A 22,631-nucleotide genomic window follows, 5' to 3' on the forward strand; every position below is an offset into this window, starting at 1 on the left:
CACACACACACACACACACACACACACACACACACACACACACACACACACACACACACACACTAACGGACGTGCAAACGCGGGTATGGTTGCACGCACGCGTGCGCGTGTAGTATAGGCGTAAATTCTCATTTTGTGCCTCGGGGGGGGGGGTAAATTTAAGCTGAATTAAGGCCATTCGGTTGGCAAATTTTTCACCGTGTTCTTGACGCCGTGGGCGATGCCATCCGCGAGAGGGAGTAAAGAATAAGTGATTACTTTTATTCACTGTTGATGTTACTGCCTGACACAGCAGATGAAAGGTCAGCATAAAGAACCGGCTACTATTTATTATTATTATTAAATCTTTATTGCATGTAATTCAACTACAAATACAGTCATGTACTGAAGACATCCGGGTACCCTGGGTCTGGCTTGCTCTACATTGAGACAGTCTCAGTGTAGAGCACGCCAGATCCAGGGTACCCGGATAGTACTGAAGGCAGTCTTTTTCATGGAGAAAAAATCTGATAAATGAAATAGTGTTGAGCAGTAAAAATAATAACATTTCTGAGTGATACAGTACATTGTGTGATATGTAGTTCTGGGTGATACATGTTACATCAAAGCTTTACATATTGTTACAGGACTATGACATGAATCTACGTGAATGACAATATGAAACGACTATTGTGTACGTCGGTAATCGGCGAGCTGTAGCGGCTGTTTAATCTGCTGTCGGCACTCGTGTAAAACGACTATTTTTACTTTATATATAAATCTAAAGTATATATGACTCTAAAAAGCTAAAACTACTTGTCACAGATTGTCCTTAAAAAAAAAGCGTCCTTGAAATGTCATTGAAAAATAATTAACACTTTTGTGGGCACCATATGTGACCGATTTCAAGCTTATTAGTGATACGTGGGCAGGGGACATCATAGGCATTTTTTCTTGTCATGCTACTGTGACCCGTAATATATTTACTCTCGCTGTTAAATGTCACAATTTCAATTTCATAATTGGACACGTGCTAACACTGATCTACCGCTATGTTACAGGTAATTATGGTACGACTAGCGAAAGATTCAGATTCAGAGATCTTTCACGTCAAACTGCTGCCGGCAATGCGCTCTCTGAATTAAACGCATAGTTTCAAGTAAATACTATTTCATTAATCGGCTGGACATGCAGCTGCATATGTCACGTAAGATAAATACCACTATACATAGTCTGATTTAAAATTTTATTATTGTCACGTGAGCAAGATTCAGACTTGTTATTTATACCAAGCTACTGCAATCAGTATTTGCTCTTTTAAAACTAATAATAACAAAATGCCATTTTAAAGAGGACTTTCCGGTTATTTTTCATACTCTCTGACATCACTATTAACTTTAATAGAAAACACGTCAAAGTGTTCATGTTCAAGGGTGCGCGCATATGTATGTATGTATGTATGTACGTACGTACATATGTATGCAGGGAATATCTCATTATGATTAAAGAAACACCATTCTGATTTGCATAACAACTACTTTCTATTATCCTTCAGCAATCACTTGAATTCAATTAATGTTCTCGTGCTGTAGCTCTGATAACGTAACACTGATATGACGTTTTCCGATATTACATGCCAAAATCAGCCACCGTATACTATATACATTCCTTATTCGAATATATTTGAATGATAAGTGGGAGTTTTCTGGCTGGAATGAGTAAATCCTCCAATACATTAGCGGCGTATTTTAGACCGCTATTACCTATTAAGGAGAAAAATAACTTCATAATAGAAGTAGTATCACAATAATCAGTTGAAGCCTCGACTGATAATTATCTATACTTATTTGATATAATAAATAGAAGATCACAAATATATACGAATTTGATTTAAGAACACCCACACACGCACACATACTCCGACTGTTCGCCAAAGAAATTAAAACATATCACGGCGCATAACACGAGAGACAACACGAAACAAACATATCACAATTTGGATTTGACCAAATCAAATGGTTACACTGTAAAATAAAGCAACAGAAATCAAAACAAACAAACAACGAGGTATGTGGCGAGCAGAAGACTGCACCACGCTCGCTAAAAACCGGCCACAATATTTCTACAAACATTCACTAAATATAAAGTGAAGTGAACACGCACGAGTCACCTTTGCATTTACTCGTCCTTTGCATCACTGACATCGACGCCCTTCTCCAGAATCGCACACGAACTCGAGTGAACAAACTGGCAAACGAAAATATACTAATACATGTACCACGAACATATATATATAGGTATACAGTGGTGCCCACTTTATCGGGCCTCGGATAAACGGTCGCACCGCTTAAACGACATGTTTTAAAAGAACAATCCTTGCGCGCGTTGTCGTGTTCACCGCTTAAACGGGACCACCGTTTAATCGGGACATTTTTCATGCTTCCCGGCCTGTCCAGATAAAGCGGGAACCACTGCATTCACGGCGTTGTCATAGAAACACGTATACATCAGCACACACGTTCCGTGCTATTACATCTTAACAGCTAGCCACTCGGCTCGTCTTTCTGCCCACTCTCGTGGAACGAACGATATCCTTATACGCACTATTAACGCCGAAAATGGAAGCAATCAGCAAATAGTGAACAGTCAACATTAAAAGATTCCGAATAAGCTCTAGAACGGCTAAAGGCATGTTAAACAGCTCTCTAAACTCTATATTCGCAGACAACACATCGCATCAAGCATCACACTAACCTACTATAGTAGCACACAACATAGAGCTCTCCGGCAGAAGGCACAATGAGATACACGAGTTCACGACGAAAACTGCATATAGACGGCGCGTTTTAACTGCTATATTTTCTTAAAGCTCTCGTTCACTGAGCAGTATATATAATAACCAGTTATTACACCCCATCCTCCATTCATTATATACAGCTTAGTGGTCTACATAGTTCTACCATTGTAGCCGCCCTCCGCTTCCGTCACAGGTTTCTGCAGCGGGATAGAAGGGGTTACACTGGTGGAGCTAGTTTCTACACAGCTATATGTGTTATGCTAATATTAGAGTAATGCCCTAGACATCCGATATACGTGTGTATATACAGGATAACTATGAATAATGTTAGCACACCAGGCCGGTGGTCGCAGGTTATGGTGTAGCGGGGGCTTAAAATCGTGGGCTCGGCCATCTTCATAAAACTGAATTTCAGGCAGTCGCATAACAATAAGAATACTCCATCATTTACTGGAGATAAGAAACAACATAATCTTCTGCGCGGGATGTAACCCGCAGGGCTCACTTGATGGCAAAACCCAGGCTTTACAAGAAAATTAAATTTTACAAAGAACCAGATTTTAAGGGAAATGCTTCTCCGCTTTAGCCCCCCTAAATCTTTAGTAAATAAAACATGAAGAAGAGATTTTGACATATTTGTGCGAAATAGCGTTCCCCGGCATTTAAAAGCACACATTTGAATAACACGACAGACAATATTGCACAAATATATATCACACTGCCACATAAATTTTTATGTGGACATAATTATATCTATATTTATATATTATATATTAGGATTTGTTTTCAGAATATACGTAATAGAGAGTACGATGCAATGACATCAAGTGCTGTAATCAACTATATATATATATATATATATATATATATATATATATATATATATATATATATATATCTAGATATCGATGACAAATAGTTTAATACGAGCAGCAGGCAGGCAATATTGCACGGGCCAGGCGCTGACGCACGTCGCCGCACAGTCTATAGATATGTAGTTGAAACGGTATATTATTGGTAGTTATGAAGCCACCAATAACAGGTACAGAACAGGTTTTGATACGTGTTACATTCCCACTGCACCTTAAGCTGCATATATATATATATATATATATATATATATATAACTATATACATATATTCGCTGTGTGTGGAGTCCAAGAGAAAACTTACACACACACGTTGTGTTCAGCAGAGCCACATTGATTCGCATGTTTTACAAGGGCATAGTCCTACTATTAGCAAGCTCTGTTGTTAACCACTCATCCTAGCAGCAGGACCCATCTCACGTTAACCACTACGACACACGTACATTACAAAGGTTGACTTGGAACAGAGCGGTAAGAGATGGCAACACGGCTACATGGAAGACCTGTTTTGAATATGACTGCATCGGTTACTAACGACCTGCTAGCACGCTTCCCCCACGTTCCAACTCCGGCCTCTCCGACCGGGCAGAAATCGACAAGCTTGCAATGACACCAACGACGCACTGCGCAAATCTCTCGATATCTTCAGGTGAAATCAAAAGCCATTGAGCAGAGCGTACGTCAAAAACATGGCTTGAGGTTCACGGGGCCAAGCAGGCACGTAGCGCCACCTGGAGTGACTCCCTTGACTTCGTTTAGACTCACGAAATCTTCTCACGTTCGACCTCACGGCAACAGGAACGCACAGAAATGCGTTTGTTTAAACACCGACTTGCCTAACAGTTGTCTGCTTTGCTTAGCGTGAACGCATTTTGTCTAGGTGCTACTGTCCATTCACCGGATGGCATATGCAAACCACATCACCTACAGTCATCAAGCACACAAACGATACATTCAACACGAAATTTAGCTGGCCACTTTCACCTAGTAGCTGAGCCTCACAGCTATGTAGCATCTGAGTATACTTCCTTCGCGACTGTACAATGATTATGCTTGTGTTGCTGGTGTAATTTAAAATACATATATCTCCAGCACAGGGAATGTGTATGGGATGAGCAACCAAGTAAAAGCACAACTACTACCGAGGCCACTTAACGACACGTACGCTGTCACTTGGCAGTGGGCTCTGGCAAATCATTTACAACATATTACACATTAAAATTGCACTAGCACAGAATTTGCTATATATGGACTCGTAGTAGACGACAGTTGGATTCATTACACTGCCTGTAGCTTAGTCCTTTCTGTAGCGTACACTGTATGTAGTTACACTGTGTGTAGTTTACACTGTATGTAGTTACACTATGTGTAGTTTACACTGTATGTAGTTACACTATGTGTAGTTTACACTGTATGTAGTTACACTATGACTATGTGTAGTTTACACTGTATGTAGTTACACTATGTGTAGTTTACACTGTATGTAGTTACACTATGTGTAGTTTACACTGTATGTAGTTACACTGTATGTACTTACACTGTGTATAATTACACTGTATGTACTTACACTGTGTATAATTACACTGTATATAGTTACATTATATGTAGTTTACACTATGTGTAGTGTCAAAGTAATATTTTGAATCCTGAAGATCCAGACTTAGATAAACCAACCCACTTAAAAGACTGGAATCTTGTCTCGCGGTGTTTCCAAAAGATCATCGTCTAAAGTCAAGAGGATCTGAAATGTAGAAACACTCTTTATTAATTCAATCGATTGTCAGCCAATGTGAGGAACAGAATTATAGGTAAAAGCACATAGTATAACAAGTGATACAGTTAAAGAATCCAAACTGAATATTTGAAATATAGGCAACACATTCCATCAGCAAAACCTTAGCCTTAACATAACACATAAATATTGATGACCTTTTTTGCATTCAATGCAGAAAGCTCACACATTGCTACCAGTCACGCAACATTGATATACATACCATACATCACATACGCCTCGATGATACGCGTATAAAAACAAAATTACTTGACGAAACTGACCATGGCAAACATTTTCGCCTTCAACGCCACCTACCATGAAAGAGAAGAACATGCTTGTGGCAGACAGGAAGTGCCAGACGTCGTGTTCGTCGTAGAATTCCAGAATCATGCAGTCGCGGTTCCCTTCCCTCGACTTGGCCGCTGTAAGCTGCAGAGGTAAAACACAGGTGGCTCGCAGATTTATTAAGTGCATGCGTGAAATGGGTGTGGGGGATCAGTGGAAGGCGCTGTGCGATATATAAATGTATGCTACACACGTATACCTTGTCAAATGTCAAATAAATATACTTTAGCAAGATTGTGAGCAAACATATCAGAGCAAAGTTTAATTAATTTTACGTTACATTTTGTGTGTGTGTACATTTTGCCTTGTGTTTGAAAACAACAACAGCTTGAAAGTCTGATATGATCTTACCTCCCAGGTAGACAGTTTTGACAGGAAGAAGTAAAGAGCACAGCCCCACACTATTGTCGCCAAGCATATGAAGAAGAGAGCCAATTTTAGAATTCTTTCGCCTGACCGCAACTGAAATTAAATATACACCGTGTGTTAGTGAATATTCTCAACAATACCACGTATGAAATACATAACCAAAGTGCGAAATTAACGGGAGTCCGGCGTCAAATACTCCCCGATTTACTGTCGGAATCCCTGATTTGACATATGCAGGAGTCCGTGTGACTCCCTGAAAATTCTGCCATACTAACTAGTTCGTTCCATAGCACGGCCTCGCAGAATTACTGTATTTGTTCAGCTAATGTCCAAAGAAAATTTGGCAGACGTGCAACTGCATGAATTCTCAAAATAAGCACATGCGTTATTGTTAATATCATTAATTTTGAACTTCAGACTGCGGACTCCCTCATTTTGCTGCGGACTCCCTCTTTTTGAGGGTAGGGGACTCCCTTGTTCAAAAGTTAATTTCTACCCCTGCATAACACACACACGAAATCACACAATCACACTTACATACAACTATGTCTTTCGGTGGAAAATCTTACCTTCATGATGATGTAGAAGAGCACATACATAAGAAGGTTGACAATAAATATCGACAACAAATACGAGTCAAAGTCCTTGGGACGTGTCAAGACACCATATAGAGCCCTGAAATAAACACAAGAGCACCTTTAGCAATTCTCCTCACTATCTTTATTTTAGATAATTACTGCACTGATTGTTTAAAATCTGCTAGTTAGATGTATTTGTAGAGGATGGCAAATTCTATAGTCCTGAACTAATTCAGAATTCTAGGGTACACAGTAGGGTTGCAACGGGTATAAGATTTTTACAGTACAATTAACACAGTTCCTTTAGTGAATTTAAATTTTTTTTTTCTATTTAAAAAATAAAAATAAATTACACACCCATGTATATATATATATATATATATATATATAGCTAACTCATTTATAAAATTTGCATATAGGCTTTCAACTACAAGAAAAATGTTTAAATTGATTTCTCATATTTACACTGCCATAATTAACACCATTTTTATGTCGATATATATCGATATGGCATGCCTAAAAACAAACACGCAATACATGTCTAACATAATTTTGCCATCACCTAACAAGCTCTATTCTAGCAATAAAGTAAGGCGTCGGTGAGTTATAGGCACAGCTGGCCCTACGCCGAGCTCACACGCGAGCGAAAATTACTCACAATGAAAGATTGATGAGACATCCAACGATGAGCAGCACCATACGATCCTGCAACACAATCCACCGATGATTACCAAACCTTTGCGGCGCTTCCCCAGCTTACTTTACTAGCAGTCGTATCGTCATGGATACGCATAAATCAATTGTCACCCCTCCCCCCCACCACACACACACACACGCACCACCACCACCCCCGGAAACGTTTGCGCCACAATTGTTATTCCATCGGTCGTAAACGCCACTCAAACTACAGATGTAGTCACGCACGCAATTCGTCATTGTATTAGCTGAGTAACGCGCTAGCCGAGCGATTGCTGCTAGGGGTGGGACGATATGGGTAGCTCACGATACGATCCGTATCACGATACGATATATCGTGACACTTTCAGTGGAATCTATACCTAGCGAATTACACACTTAACCTGTACTTGGGCAATCACATGAATGCTTACAAATCAGTATCGTGGAGTGCTTTGTGGAATGTACTGAAAATCAAATCAAGCTTCTTTTGTTTTCCGATAAACCTATGCTACAAAATGATATATGTTATGGATTATATCAATGGATTACATTCACAATGGATTATATTCAGTAGAGTATCGATACGCGTATCGCGAATAGTCAAACGTATCTATATGCATATCGCCGTGGCTTATATCATGATATGTCGATATACTGATGAATCGTCCGACCCCTAGTCGCTGCTAGAGGACGTGGGGGTCGATTCACGCAGAGGCAATCGCGAGGCGTGGCGAGACGTACCATGTACATCGGGCGAGATGGCGTCTGCATTTCGTTCTTCAGCTGAAGGTAGACTCGCTGGAAGATTCCAGTGTCTGAAACGGTGCGCCACGCATACGCATTACTGATTGGCACATGGACATAGACATGGACACAGACACACGTGGAAAGACATAGACACAGACCCAGGCATGGACACAGCTACTGTCGTAAGAATCTTGATCGTGAAAAAAATCAATATACAAAGCGCACTTCGATTTTTAGTGTTGCTCATCATTAAAGATTCCATGAACAGGGTGTTTTCTATTATTGTGGCTTTATATTTTATATTCAAACGGGCCGCACCGGTCGACAGACTGCAACACGCAAAAGGAAAAACACTATTATTACAAGCAACAGAAACATCATCTGACTAACTAGCTGGCTAGCTATTACTCAATCATGACTGCCTAATGGGAAACACGTAAATTGCAAAAAAATCACATAAATCTAATTATGGATGCATGACTCACCGAGCTTCCAGCGTCCCATGTAGTAGATCTGTGTGGATAGTCCCAGCATGGCCATGACGTGCACGATGAAGAACAAAGCCCAGAACCACACCTTGCTGTAGACCTGCACAACGAATTACACGTGTTGTAATCACACCACAACTCACTAGTACAGGTCACAGAAACAAAAATTAGTCTTAACGTGTCTTATCGTTAAATTTTTCTCGTAGACCAGACCTCTTAAAACTCGTAGCTTTACCATGTGTTTGTCAACGGTCTGTTAAAAAAGTAAATGTTAAGACTAATCTCAGGGCTAATTTTGTTTTGATAATGGGCCTCAGGATATCCCTGATGGAACATTACGTAATACAATTAATATTTAAAAACTTACGTAAAACTTAATTATGATATAATTAACCTAAATGACTTTTCCCAGTGTGCACTATAAATTTAAGGGATTTCTTATTTAGGCTTTGTTATGTAAAGTACTAAAACTCACTTATCAGGCAGGCCAATGGTCGTACTTGTGATTTGTTGAATACAATTGTGAGGATTTAGGAAAGATTTACTACAACGCTAAGTTGATAGTATAAAATTTTTTAACGTGAATCACGTCGAGAATCACAACTGGCCATCAAAAAATGTTTTGCACTCTTTGCTCTTCACTGTTTTCCACAAGTTTATGGTCATTTCAAGCCTCAGGGTGCAACCCACCGGCACCCGCACACAGACAAAACGACGCAACAACGCAATCACGCAATTACGGCAACAAAAATTTCAAATCCATTTACGGCATCACTATCCCGTTTACAGCGCGCACCGTACCACCCCCGTACACGCACCGATGCTTATTCCCCGACGCCGACACCGAAATCATTACCGATTCCTACACTCCCGCGATGCACGTAATTTCCATATACAGCCCCGCAGAGTAAATCAACACTATAAAGGAGGGCTCTGCCCGCGGCGGCGGAGGACGGAGCGGAGGGAGGTATACTTACGACTCCAAGAACTGCGAGGAAGATGATGACTGCAAACGCTGCGAATGCGGCGTAGGCGTTGGCGTTGATGTCGGGGTGGCGACTCTGGTAGATCTTCAGCATGCACAGTCCGGCGATTATGTACATGAACGAGGTGTCTGCAAAACGCCCCGCGCGCGCACGCACGTTTTACGACTCGCGCAGTGCAAACAGACGCACAATGCGCATCGCGTACAACGGAGGACGGTGGGCATAGAAATACACAGCGGGGAAGGGTTTAATGTGAAAATGTACAGTGAGGGTAGTAGTACATACATACATGCATACATATGCAGACATGCATGCACACACTCACGCACGCACACAAACATAACATACAGTCGAAACTTGTTGGCACTAACATAAACACAAACTACAGTAATACCAAAAAAAATAATTCAAAAAAAAATCGTCGAAGACCGACAGGGCGCTTACACCAACCACACCTACTATGCAAACGAATCTCTCCGCTTCTCGCGCATGCACATACATGTACAGTTTGTACACACACATATATATTATTATTCAACGAGGAAACGTAAGCTGCTAGGAACTAGGGGTAGGGTTTTCGAGCTAATTTAGGTTATGAATTGCGCTACGCAGTAAAAAGGTGTCATGGTTTCAATGGGTGCGCTATTTTAGAACATTATATTTATTAAAAAATGTTTTAAGAACTAACCGACTACAGTTTGATTAGAAATGACGGTGGCGGTCACTTCAGAGCGCACGATCTGAGAAGTGTGCGGCGAGAAACCATAGTGTCCGACACCAAGGCTACAGACGCGAGGGTATTTCTTTATGTTGTTTAGGTCAAATTTTAAAGAGCTAAAAGATTGTAATATCTATCGAAGCTACATATCAGTTTCAGTTATAATTTATGGATAAATTTGGGTCCACTAAAAATGAATATCGCGTCGTTAACATAGGCCTTTATGTGTATCAATATAATTGCATTCTTTTTTTGTGGATTAGTCCCTCGTTCATTTACCCTGCAAAATGACTACAAGTGCGCAAATACCAACTATTCAAGGCGTGGAACAGCTGACGGTCGCGGAGTGGTCATGGCGGCGCGTTCAAATTTCGTAATGCGTTGATGTGTAAATATTAATCTAGTATCTGGTGACAAAATAACATGGTGGGTATAGAGCGATTTGTTTAATAGCAGTAAGTCAGTTGTATTGTCTATGTAAATATACTAGAGCTACTGTCCCTTTAGATAATTATATATCTTTCCTCTAAATATCTTATATATATATCTCTCTATAAATAATACATCTCTATATTATTATTATATATCTTTCCTTTATATATATATATATATATATATATATATATATACTATATTATATATATAATGATATTATTCATATATATTATTATATATTATATAAATAAGATGGTAATAGTTAACATCTTTGCTCACTCCACAACACTGAAGTTGCTGTAGGTCTGGAGGGCGAGGACGTCGTAGGCACCAGCTGAGGGCAGGTCCCTCCCATGATGAGAGCGATGCCTCATGCGCGTAGAAGAGACCGGAAGTGCTGTGGATCGCACAGGGCAGCGGGCAAGCTCACACAGCCCGACCGTGTACGCTGCACCGGCGCTGCTGGTAGGCAAGCACGTCACCTGGCAGCTCGTCGGAAGCAATCGCGTGCTTGTAACTGGGTGTAGGGGGTTCATGTGGCGGCAGTTCGTCGGCAAGCGAAGCAGGCAGCGAGACGATGGGCAAGCAGTAGCGCAGGCAGCTTCTATGAGCTGCAACACAGCAACCGCCAGCAGCAGCAACAGCAAGGAACTAGGCACAGCACCACCTGAGCAGGCTACAAGGACTAACCAAACCGGACCATCGGGAGGCGAGCAGCAGCAGCAGCATCTGAACCACCAACCAGCAGCAACCGCTGGCCGGTCTGGGCCGGGGCCTTGGAGCCGAATTCTCAAACCTGACCACCACCACCAACCCATACACAACCATCATCCAGCAGCACCCACAGCAACGCACCAGCACCGACACACCCATCATCATCAATCAGACAGCAGCAAGCAAGGCAGCAGCAACAACCACACAGCAGCAGCAGCCGCTGCGACCGCTGCCGGCTGCCGCCGCATGGCCAAGCTTGGGAATATTTTTTTTGTTCGCGGGCCGCGCGAGCGCCCCCGTGGGCGCATGAATTTTTGGTCGGTGTTTTTCAAATATAGAAAGCATGCGTGCCAAGAGGACGCACCACCACCAGCAGCACTATCAGCTACCACCAAACCGACAAAACCAACCGGGACAACCCCGACCAGCAGTCAAACCTACTCACCAAGCAGCGAAAGAAAACCACTCTTTACCAAAAAAGAAACAGCTTAGCAGCAACGACAAAACAACACGACCGATCTACACGCACCCACGCACACAACCATCATCAATCAGTAAGGGCAGCGGGCAGCAGCAGGCAGCAGCAGCAGCACAACCACAACACAGCACACAGCAGCACGCGCTGACACCGCTGCCCCAAAATCAAGGGCCGGGGGGCCAAAACATGAATGCTGCCAGAAAATGGGATGTTTGGCGCGCCAGCAGCACCACCACCGCCGCCGCCGCCAAAACCACCACCACCACCACCACCAGCAGCAGCAGCAGCATCAGCAGCAGCAGCAGCAGTCGCAGCAGTGGGCGGCGGGCGATACGAACCTGCGATAGATCAGTCCGAGGAAGAGCAGGCCCAGCATGACGTAGCCGGCGTTGCTGAAGACGTTGTTGAACGCGCTCAGCACTCCCAGCGGATGCGCGCACAGGAAGTTGTAGTAGCAGATGTCCTCGTTACCCGTCACGTGCAGGACCTGAAGCCAATTAATTTATTAATTAACGAGGCAACGGGCGACGCCGTGCCGTGAAACGATGTGTTCGGTTGAGGACACGCTCGGGATACAGGCGTTCATGCAGACGACACGCGGCAATCGGCTGTCGACGAGGGAGGCAGCCGACATTACTGTTAACAGCTAGCAGACGACACGCGGCGACCTCGACCCCTCCTCCCCCCCCCAAGAGAGATCCGGGGGCGGGAAGACGCTCTGATGCGACACTTTGGCGCCCTCTGGTGGTCTGGTATGCCGAGCACGATTAAACACATGACCTTGTCTGTCCAGGATGCCTGTGGCGATGACGTGTCAATGTTACGCAAGCTAAAAATCTCCATAGCTACCATCTACTGATGGTTGTCAACATTGCAAAAGCTATGACGACGTTGAAATCTTTATACCCGCTAGCTACTGATGGTTGTCAATATTTCTCAAGATATAACGTGTCGTAGAAGGCGTCGTGGAATAAATCTGTCCAACCCCGAAATGGAAAACGGACATTAAAAAGAAAATTTTATCATTTTTTATAACCACGTTAAAATATGCATGCCCAGTGCCCACTAGCTAGTGATGGCTGCCAAACATTTCGCAAGTTAGTATCACGTTAAAATATTCATACCCGCTAGCTACTGACGGTTGTCAATATTCCGTAACCTAGTACAACATTTAAATCTTCATAGCTACTAGCTAGTGATGATTGTAACATTTCACAAGCTATAACCACGTTGAAATCTGCATACCTACTAACTACTGATGATTGTCAATATTCCGTAGGTTAGTACAGTATACACATTTTCACGTCTGTTAGCTATACTGACACCTGGTTACAGCAGTGTAGGTACGCCTCACATGGAACAGCAGCCTGTAATGCATGCAGTCCAGGAATACCAGACGAATGACTTACCTCCTGGTACATGATCACTAGCTGAACCCTGTAATGCAGTGGTTCTTAACCTTTTTGAGTCATGGACCCCTTTGAGAATAGGGTAAAAGCTACAGACCCCTCCACAGAATGAAAGTGTCAATGACACTGTAGCTCACCACAAAAAGGACACAAATGAGTGAGTGAGAAGAAGTCAGTTTTAATTGAGCAACCATCGACGTACATTATAGAAACGAAGAGTATATATGGGAGAATGCCCATTATATACTCTTGATAATTATGTGTAATTTTTTATGTGAAAATAAATGTTTGAGATGTGAAAGTCTGAGATGTGGGCGAGTGATGGCGTTACACCTAAATGATCGCCATTTAACGTTTTTATAATATTCAGATTTAGGCACTGCCTAAAAGCGGAGCTCCCAATGTGTAACGTGTACGATTGAGAGGATACGCTTATTCCACGTAGCTGCTATATACCATGTGACAATGGTGTTTCCCTGCCCATAACACAACTTTTATCAAAGATTAATTGGTTGCATGGAAGTGTTTACTTCGTATGATTTTTTCTAGGCGGTAGCACACGGTTGCCATCTGTATATTGCAATAATAATTTATAAACCAAAATGAATCACAATTTGTGACGGTAGATGGCGCTATACCCGCTTTGATGTTTCTTAGCGATGGCGTTCGAAATAAATAGGTTATGCTGCGTTCCGACATGTTTTGTAAAACTTTAATCTAATATAGACGTTTTATCGGCAGGGTGGAGAGGAAATACCAATTTTGTATAAGATATTGTCAATGAAATCTTGTAAAACGAACCAGACGAGTGTGACACCACAGACTGTTTGTTATCTGCGTGTCTATATAATATGCTATATAATTGCCAAAATCGACCTAATTTGCATAATTTTTTTTTAAATATCAAAACCCCTAGCCCTTATTCATTCACATACCAAAAATGAGCAAAATCCGTTGAACCTGAACTGACTAATGGCAATTCCCATTTTTGCCAAAAAATTGCCGTGGCTCGAAAGTACGTCGACTGGCGTGCTCCAAAATAGGACGTTCAATATGGGAGCATAGCAGTAACAACTATACCCAATTTCAAACATGTGGGTCAAACGGTTCCTCAGTTATCGTTGACCGTAGCCAAATGTTGACAAAAGGACGGACGGACGGACGTACGACGGACGACGACCCATGGCAATAGCTCAGCTTGACGATGTCAAGGTGAGCTAAAAATGCACATGAGCATATATACACAAAATTTAGCATGCGCCTTGTTCACGGACCCCAAAGGGGTCCTTGGACCACAGGTTAAGAACACCCGCTGCAATGCATGCAGTTCATGTATACAAATGGCTCACCTCCTGGTACGTGATCACCAGTTGAACAACGGGCAGAGAGTAAAAGATGGAGATGGTGATCAGATGCCAATGGTAGAGCTTGTATTTCTTGGTCAGCACTCGCCTGTCCTTGCGCGCCAGGTCGGCAACGTAGAGGAAGGTCTGCAACATAACAAGGAGGTCGGCACCAACGATCAGCAATGACGCGCTGTATCAACCGCTCACGTGACAAAAGCAGCTATTGCAAGAGCTCGCCTTACTTTTGCAATAAAATCAGATTTTGCAAGAACTCGCCAACTTTTCCAATAAAAGCAGATTTTGCAAGAGCTCGTAAACTTTTCCAATAAAAGCAGTTTTTGTCGGGACTATTAAAAACTTTTGGGATAAAAACAGCTTTTGCCAGGCCTCGCCAGTTTTGTGATAGTAAATCAACAGCTTTTGTAAGTGCTGTGTAGCACTTTTGTAGTAAAATGCACCAGCCTTTACAATTAAGCCAGCTCCCTACTGTTTTGCAATACTGTTCAACCGTGATTGTAATTTAATTTATTTTAATACGTAACCAGGTGATTTTTTATTAGATAAGTGGTGCATTCTGACAAAAGCAGTTTATCTCTCATTACTGGTTCACAATCTCTTATCTGCAATTCTGAAATTTGAAAACCACGAAAACAGAGTTCTTTTTACGAAGCGTGTGCACAATGTGACCAATTGGTGCTGAAGACAAACTAACGTGGCCGATGCTGGACCCAAGCAAGTGTGATGCGTCAGATGAGTTGTGTTTTCGTTTTTTTTTGTAATTTATAAATATTAATGTGTTTGCCTAAGGTGTGCTGTTACATACCACACCAGCATATTACTATAATATACAGTATGTGTCGTACTACCGTTCAGCAATCTAAACTCGGTCAAAAATCTTCCTAAACTCTGAAACATGTCTAGCCCAAGGGCTTCGTGTACAGGGCAGCTTTTATTACATCCGCAGTTCCTACACGTTTTAGCATCTTTGCGAAAACTTGACTTGACAGCAAAGACGACATCAATTTATGATACATGGATGAGTACGCTCATGCACTTCACTACGTCAATTTTAAATTACATTTATCTACATAGAATCATATATTATGTAAGATATAAAATGATGTGACATGCTGTAACATGATTACAATGATGAGGACGACAGTATATGTGATGTAGCGCAGAGGGGAGAGGGGGGGTGTCGCATGGCACGGCGTTTTGTGCCATGACGTGAAGTGACATGATGTTATATGATACGACACATGAAAAAAATATACATATATTCGCTATCCAACTTGCATCAGATATTTGCTGTCGAATGGGAACCACTCGACTATTATATTACACATCAACTAGACGACACAGAAACCGTGTGCTCGGTCGGTGAGATGCAGTAACAACACCACTATCAAGTACACAGAACATACTCTACAATATATATATATATATACAACTACCTACATAGGTAGTCACAACAAAACAAGTGCACGAGTCGAATTCGCTCGTAAAAGTAGTTAGTAAAAAACGTAAACGAATACGCAATCGAAACAGAAAATGTAAAACCAAGTCGGATCACACGTGTTGCAGTCACTACGAACGACAGCAGAGCAAAATAAATCAGTGCTACTCTAAGCAGACGCGGCCGCCACCGCTGCCATGCCGTGAACGACAACGACGGCGACGACAGCGGCTACGATGTGCGAGAGACGGACCAACCTTCGAGCGCTCTTCCTGCATCTACATTACGCGCGACCCATGAAAAGAAACGTGGAATCTCGGCATTAACGAGGGAGTATACGTCGACCAGGATCTCGGCCGCTAATTGCAAGCACCCCCGAGGCGCGCATCCGCGATTGAATTCGGAATTCTCGCGAGACAGAGGAACGCGCATCGAAGATCCGATTCGCGGGGGTGAGCTAACTCACTCACTTGCGCGCGAGTGATATATGAACTAACGCCCCGAGAGAGCAATCAATTGTCAACGGCTCAACGCAGTGTCGCAAACAGCAGCGGTGCCGCTGTCTCCGACGTGTAGTCTCCGGATGGATGCACGGCCGTCCGCTGTCACCGTTAGATGCAGTTAGAGAGTTAGAACCGGCACGTGTGCAATCGCGGGTAACTCTAATCTTACTTTAGTCTGGGATGAGTACAGGTACGGTATAGAGTACCGAAGTGTGACGTCACGTTGGCAAGACAACCTACGGGGGCTGGTTCTACACAAGCCACTGGCTCCATAACATTAACTGCGTGAAAATGTTGTGCGTACGTAAAACACGAGTGTGTGCGCTGCAGACAGCGGTAAAGCATCGGTAGCAAGTCGATCTTACAATATTTAATGAATAAGAAAAAAAAAATTTGCTTATTTTTTTTTTTTTTCACTTCCATCCTTTGGAAATCTATAAAAACTGCAATAATGACTCTCAGAATGATGGTTACAATCGGGTACAAAACACGACACGCAGTTAATGTTACCAGAGCATATGATTGTGTAGAACCAGTAGGTTCGTTGTCATGCCACCGTGACGTCATCACTTCGGTACTCTATAGTGCCTTATCGGGAGGAGTGGGGGTATTATCGGGTGGTGCAACCTAAGATGACACGGCACACGACTGATCTCGGCGCCCCCTAGTGGTACAAAGGCATCGTGCGAAGACACGGCATCGTTAGCCTAATGATCGCACCAATGTCGATATGCCTCGGGAAAACTCGTTGTGACGCGTGCCCGACTTCACGCAGTGGTTAGCGCGAAGTGGGGTCTGTGGGAGAGATGATGGGCCCCTCCAGCTGCTGCTGCTGCTACTCCTAATACTGCTGCTGCTACTTCTATCACTGCTACTGCTGCTGCCTTTAGCACCGCTGCTGCTGCTACTGCTGCTGCTACTGCTACTGCTGCTGCTGCTACTGCCATTGCTACTGGTGATATTTCTGCTTCTCCTAGTATTAGTATTACTACTTCTGCTGTTGCTGTTGCCATGACTATTACTACTACTACTACTATTACTCTCTTAATAGATGCATGCTATTGTCATTTCTCCTCTCCAACTCAGGTTATTTAGAGCACCCTAATATCCCAGGCTAAAGAATGACTAATTCTACACTATTTGTACCTGTATAGGCCGAATTATTTGATCACTATTTAATTGCAACTTATACCTCACTAACAAAGATGATTTGGCTTCAGTAGGCTGTTTTACTTATATTATTGATTACTCTTATATTATTATTATTATTATTATTATTATTATTATGTCATTAGGCACGTTATTAGTCAGCCGAGCAACTAACCGTTTAACATGGTAAAACCATTCACTAAAACCTCGCGATAACAGTGATAGGACGGCCGAGAGGCGTTCGGATGTTTTACGGCGCGCGACGACAGCTCGGCCCGGCTCACCTTCGTGCGGACGATGTTCTTGTCAGTGTCGGCATCGTCCAGCATGTCGATCTCTCCCTCGTCTATCGTGCTGTCCGAGTCGTAGCCGGGGCTCGAGCTTGCCGCCCCGCCACCCTGCTGCTGCTTCTCACCTCCTCCTCCTCCTCCTCCTCCCTCCTCCTGCAATGGAACAATCCTTTATATAACTCACTCAAGGAGAAATGCCAAAGGTTGGGGTGGGGGGGGAGCGGTTACTTTCGGGACGCAGGTTTCCGTTCCGTGGAGGTGGTTTCATTGACTAGCCGCGACAGCACTCAAGGAAAATGTCTAAGTGTGTCCTTTATAGACAGACGTTCACTCTATCTGTCTATAGAGGTCAGTGCTAATGTGGGTTTTACTATATTGTTCGATGTAAACATACACTCGTGACTCATACGTAGCCCATAGCAAGCAATTAATGTCAGGATTATAACATCAAATCGTCCAGGTTTTTTGGATTTTTAACTAGTTGAGAAACAATGTTATCAGGTAAGAATTTGAGGATACATCTAGTGCCGTTAGTAATTACTTTTCTTGTAAAACAATTCATGTAACAAAATTTTTACAAATATACACCATAGAAAATTCGTGACGTAGTCAATTTAACAGATATTGTGACTACTGACAAAAGACGGCCGACGTACCTGCTGCTGTACTACAGTGCCATAGTTGGATGAGCCTTCAGTTCTATTCACTATGGGATTCTCCAGATTTGAAGTGCTATCTAAGCCAGACAAGTGCTCATGCTCCCCACGGTGCTGCCTGCAGCAACATGAACATATTCGCTTAAACACTAGTGCAAACTCTCACAACTTACAATGCAATGTAATAATAATTATACATATGCAATATACAATGCAATAATAAATAATCGACGACCAAGCGTGATCAATCGTTGGTTGCAGAGGTCTAAACAGCCACAATAGCCACGAGCAACGAGTTCCCATACACCTGCTATGCCCACTTACATACAGCAATCACACTCATACGCATCATGTATACGCACTCGAGCTACATTTGCGACAGGGGTTAAGCACAGGGCTACTAGTCACATCATACGTACGTAAGATAGTGAATGAAGGCGACAACTGCGGCGACCAGGTAGAAGAACAGGAAGACGCCGACGGTGACCCCGATCGCGATCATGTACTTGGTATCTGTCGGCAAGAAAAAAAATCCCACGCAGCTGTGTTAACGGCCGCGGCTGCATCCCCACCCACTACGAGCTCGCAAATATGCCATGGTATTACGGCGTGTTCAATTCCAATTTTCTATGCTATAACAGCAAAAATTCTGAAGTGTTTTTCAAGTTGCTGTAATCAGTAATATATCCGCTTAATTAGGCGAGACTACATTTCGCTACATTTTTTTCAGATTATGCGTTTTTGAGTAATGATTTCTAAATAAATCCTTTAACGGCCACGCAGCGTCCCCACCTCCTACGAGCTCGCAAATAGCTGGCGACCTTCCAAACAACCGCTTACGCAAACCTCCTCTACGATAACCGATCACCAAGTAGCAAATTAAATGCGCACGCCGAACCACGAATGGGCGACAGCTAACAGACGCCAGCGCCATCAAAGAAACGCGTAACGACAGCGATCCCTGCCCCCGAGCGAACATCATGAAATTAAGGGATTCAATCAGAAACTAACGGAATTCGCAAACTGAGACGGAAATCGAGGTCAAGGACACTCAAGGACTCACAGCTGATGGACGGCTCGACGATGACGGACAACGTCTTCAGTCGTCCCAACCCGTGAATGGCGGCGGGTTCGACGATGGCGATGTCCGTGCACGCGTAGTCGGTCGCTCGCACGACGAAGACAACGTAGAACGCCTTGTCCTTGAAGCGCGCCCGCTGCGACAACGACAACGCTCGTTTAACACGTGCATTACATTGTTAATTTGCATCATCCTCGTCGTTATATCAAGCGTTATCATCATCGTTATTATTGTTATAATTATTATGATTATTAATAATACTCTTATCGTTATCGTTACTTTTGCCGCAATTGTTGCTGTAATTGTAATTGCAATTGTTGTTTTTGTTGGTGTTATTATTAAATTATTATTATTATTATTATTGCTATCGTTATTATTATTATTATTATTATTATTGTAAATAACAATTAATTACAGGGAAATTTACCTCAACCGTGATGGCTGCTTGTTTTGTCATCGTCTGGTACACACCGGTGAATTCCACGTTACGATCAAGGTCAAACACGGGACACTGGCAACAAATCAAGAAAGACGAAAGGCTCAGTATTTCACGTGGCGAATTCAGAACGCACGCCGGCACGTAATCGCTGCGACGCTAAAACGCATCATCCCATCCTCGACTCGGCCACATTCGCCTCTCCAGTATCCCCTCGTATTTAAAATAACACTATTTTTTTCCGATTTTGAGAGTTTCCTTTCACAATCACACGTGTCCATACTGCACTGCATTCATTATTCATCGTAATCAGAGTGAGCGAGCTGTGCCAACTGCTTGCATTCACAAATCCAAGCATTCACACAAATCAGCACTTATTTCTCGTATCGCGCGCGGCAGGCACACGGCAACGATTGAGGGAAGACACACTGATTGTCCGAAGACAGATTTGAAGGAAATTGAAATCTGTGAAAGACTGTAAAAACTGAGAAAGATTTGTCTGTACAGCAAACAGGAGGTTTGGCAGGAATATAGGCTTCTTTTCTATGAAGCAGATACATTAAAACTTGTATATAAGTTGTTCAAGAGAAATGTCTGATGTGTCCTTTATAGACAGATGTCCGTACTACAGAGGTGAGGGCTAACACAGGTTTCAGTGCGCTTAGGACACCAAGGGGTCCATGCACGCACATACATACACTCTATACACACTAACGCAGACACACGCACGGCCGTGCACTCACGCGTTAATACACTCTACACACATACTCATTTCACTCTCACTCACTCTACACCCCTACATATACTTTATACAGACACACACAGAGACACAGGCACGTGCATACACACACACGCACGCACGAACGCACACACGCATTAACGCACGTACGCACGCCCACACACTCATGAACACACGCATGCACACACGCACACCCACACACCCTTACATTTGTGCTCTGTATCGACAGATCCATACACAGGCTGTCACTTGAAGTGGCTTTTACGGTAACACTGTGCACTTCAGGGTCGTCTGGGAACTTAAACTCGTAGTAGATTGGTTCGGACGGCGACACGTCCAGCCTCCTCTCCTCATACATACTGAAACACGAAGCCATGCACATAGACAGCACACAACAACAGAGAGCATTCTTGTTCTCCTACTGCACACATACACACCCGAGTTTACTCTCAACTCGGGAATTATTTAAACAAAATATACGAGTAATATTTCATATTCATCGACCAGTTACTTAGGGAATCAATGTTTTACGTGAAATAAACATGCGTACAAATGACACAACATTAATGCGATTCTCGTTTGAAAGAATTGATTATTTCGGAAGTTGCACAAAATTGCAGAGTAGACCTAGCGACGTTCCAGCGCTCAGGCACACTTTATGAGAAAACATATCAACTATAGAGTGGTTTGGAGTGGTCACTGAGAATATAATCAGTGAGAGCTACTCCACTGTCACCACTCCTGGTCCACACCTCGCCATTCCTACAACACTCTGGCAGCAGCACTTAATTCACGAAGGCACATCCAAGCACTGAGAGAAACCACACCATCGTAACAACACTAATATTATCAGTAAATTCACGGAGGCATACGTGGTCCCAGCATTACGAGAAACCTTTCCATAGTAAATACCATGTGTCCCTTTATCAAGAAAATCACGAAGGCACACCCCATCATTGAAAGAAACCACACCATCCTAACAACACTCTAACAGCAGGAAATTCATGAAGGGACGCCCCAGCATTACGAGAAACCTTTCCATAGTAAATACCATGTGTCCCTTTATCGAGAAAATCACGAAGGCACACCCCATCATTGAGAGAAACCACACCATCCTAACAACACTCTAACAGCAGGAAATTCACGAAGGGACGCCCCAGAAAATTGCACGAAACCTTTCCATGATAAACACAACCAGTGTCATTACATCAATAAAATAACGTGGGGCAAACCTTAGCAGTAGCATTGCAGTAAATCTCTCTCTCTCTCCACAGCGAACAACACCAGAAACGGCAATAAAATCGCAAAGGCACGCCCCAGCATTGTGATGAAGTCTTCCAAACTGAACAACACTGTCACCACACTAACAACACCGCGAAAACGCATGCCAGACGGACGCAGTAGAAACTCCACTTACCCTATCTCAAAGTTCTCCAGTTGCTGCGCGTAGAGCGTGAAGGCTGTGAGGTTAGGACTGAATGTGGAGATGTCGACGTAGGCCAGCTGCTTGCGGTCGACGCTGCGGCGTCCACTCCTGTAGTTCTCCGTGGGACACAGCGTCCGGTTGACCGTGCTGTAGTCGAACCTGTAAGAGACACGCCATTAGTGCTC

General features: G+C 43.1%; 1 protein-coding gene across 1 annotated transcript in view; it reads right to left on the reverse strand.

Annotated features, from left to right (window-relative positions):
• Positions 1 to 5,323: 5,323 nt before the first annotated feature.
• The window catches only part of LOC106810296 (SID1 transmembrane family member 1-like), a 38,773-nt gene continuing 21,465 nt past the window's right edge, over positions 5,324 to 22,631 (reverse strand). The window contains exons 3-20 of the mRNA XM_014813603.1: positions 22,438 to 22,605; positions 21,229 to 21,379; positions 20,273 to 20,356; positions 19,828 to 19,981; positions 19,184 to 19,277; positions 18,765 to 18,882; positions 18,103 to 18,237; positions 14,714 to 14,854; positions 12,268 to 12,442; positions 11,246 to 11,374; positions 9,602 to 9,747; positions 8,622 to 8,724; positions 8,131 to 8,204; positions 7,370 to 7,416; positions 6,703 to 6,808; positions 6,116 to 6,226; positions 5,735 to 5,848; positions 5,324 to 5,386 (exon numbers count right to left, since the gene is read on the reverse strand). Coding sequence (XP_014669089.1) covers positions 5,324 to 5,386; positions 5,735 to 5,848; positions 6,116 to 6,226; positions 6,703 to 6,808; positions 7,370 to 7,416; positions 8,131 to 8,204; positions 8,622 to 8,724; positions 9,602 to 9,747; positions 11,246 to 11,374; positions 12,268 to 12,442; positions 14,714 to 14,854; positions 18,103 to 18,237; positions 18,765 to 18,882; positions 19,184 to 19,277; positions 19,828 to 19,981; positions 20,273 to 20,356; positions 21,229 to 21,379; positions 22,438 to 22,605 — 2,113 coding nt within the window. The remainder of the gene's footprint in view (positions 5,387 to 5,734; positions 5,849 to 6,115; positions 6,227 to 6,702; positions 6,809 to 7,369; positions 7,417 to 8,130; positions 8,205 to 8,621; positions 8,725 to 9,601; positions 9,748 to 11,245; positions 11,375 to 12,267; positions 12,443 to 14,713; positions 14,855 to 18,102; positions 18,238 to 18,764; positions 18,883 to 19,183; positions 19,278 to 19,827; positions 19,982 to 20,272; positions 20,357 to 21,228; positions 21,380 to 22,437; positions 22,606 to 22,631) is intronic.

The sequence above is a fragment of the Priapulus caudatus genome, unplaced genomic scaffold, assembly GCF_000485595.1.
Source record: "Priapulus caudatus unplaced genomic scaffold, Priapulus_caudatus-5.0.1 Scaffold429, whole genome shotgun sequence".
Classification (NCBI taxonomy): domain Eukaryota; kingdom Metazoa; phylum Priapulida; class Priapulimorpha; order Priapulimorphida; family Priapulidae; genus Priapulus; species Priapulus caudatus.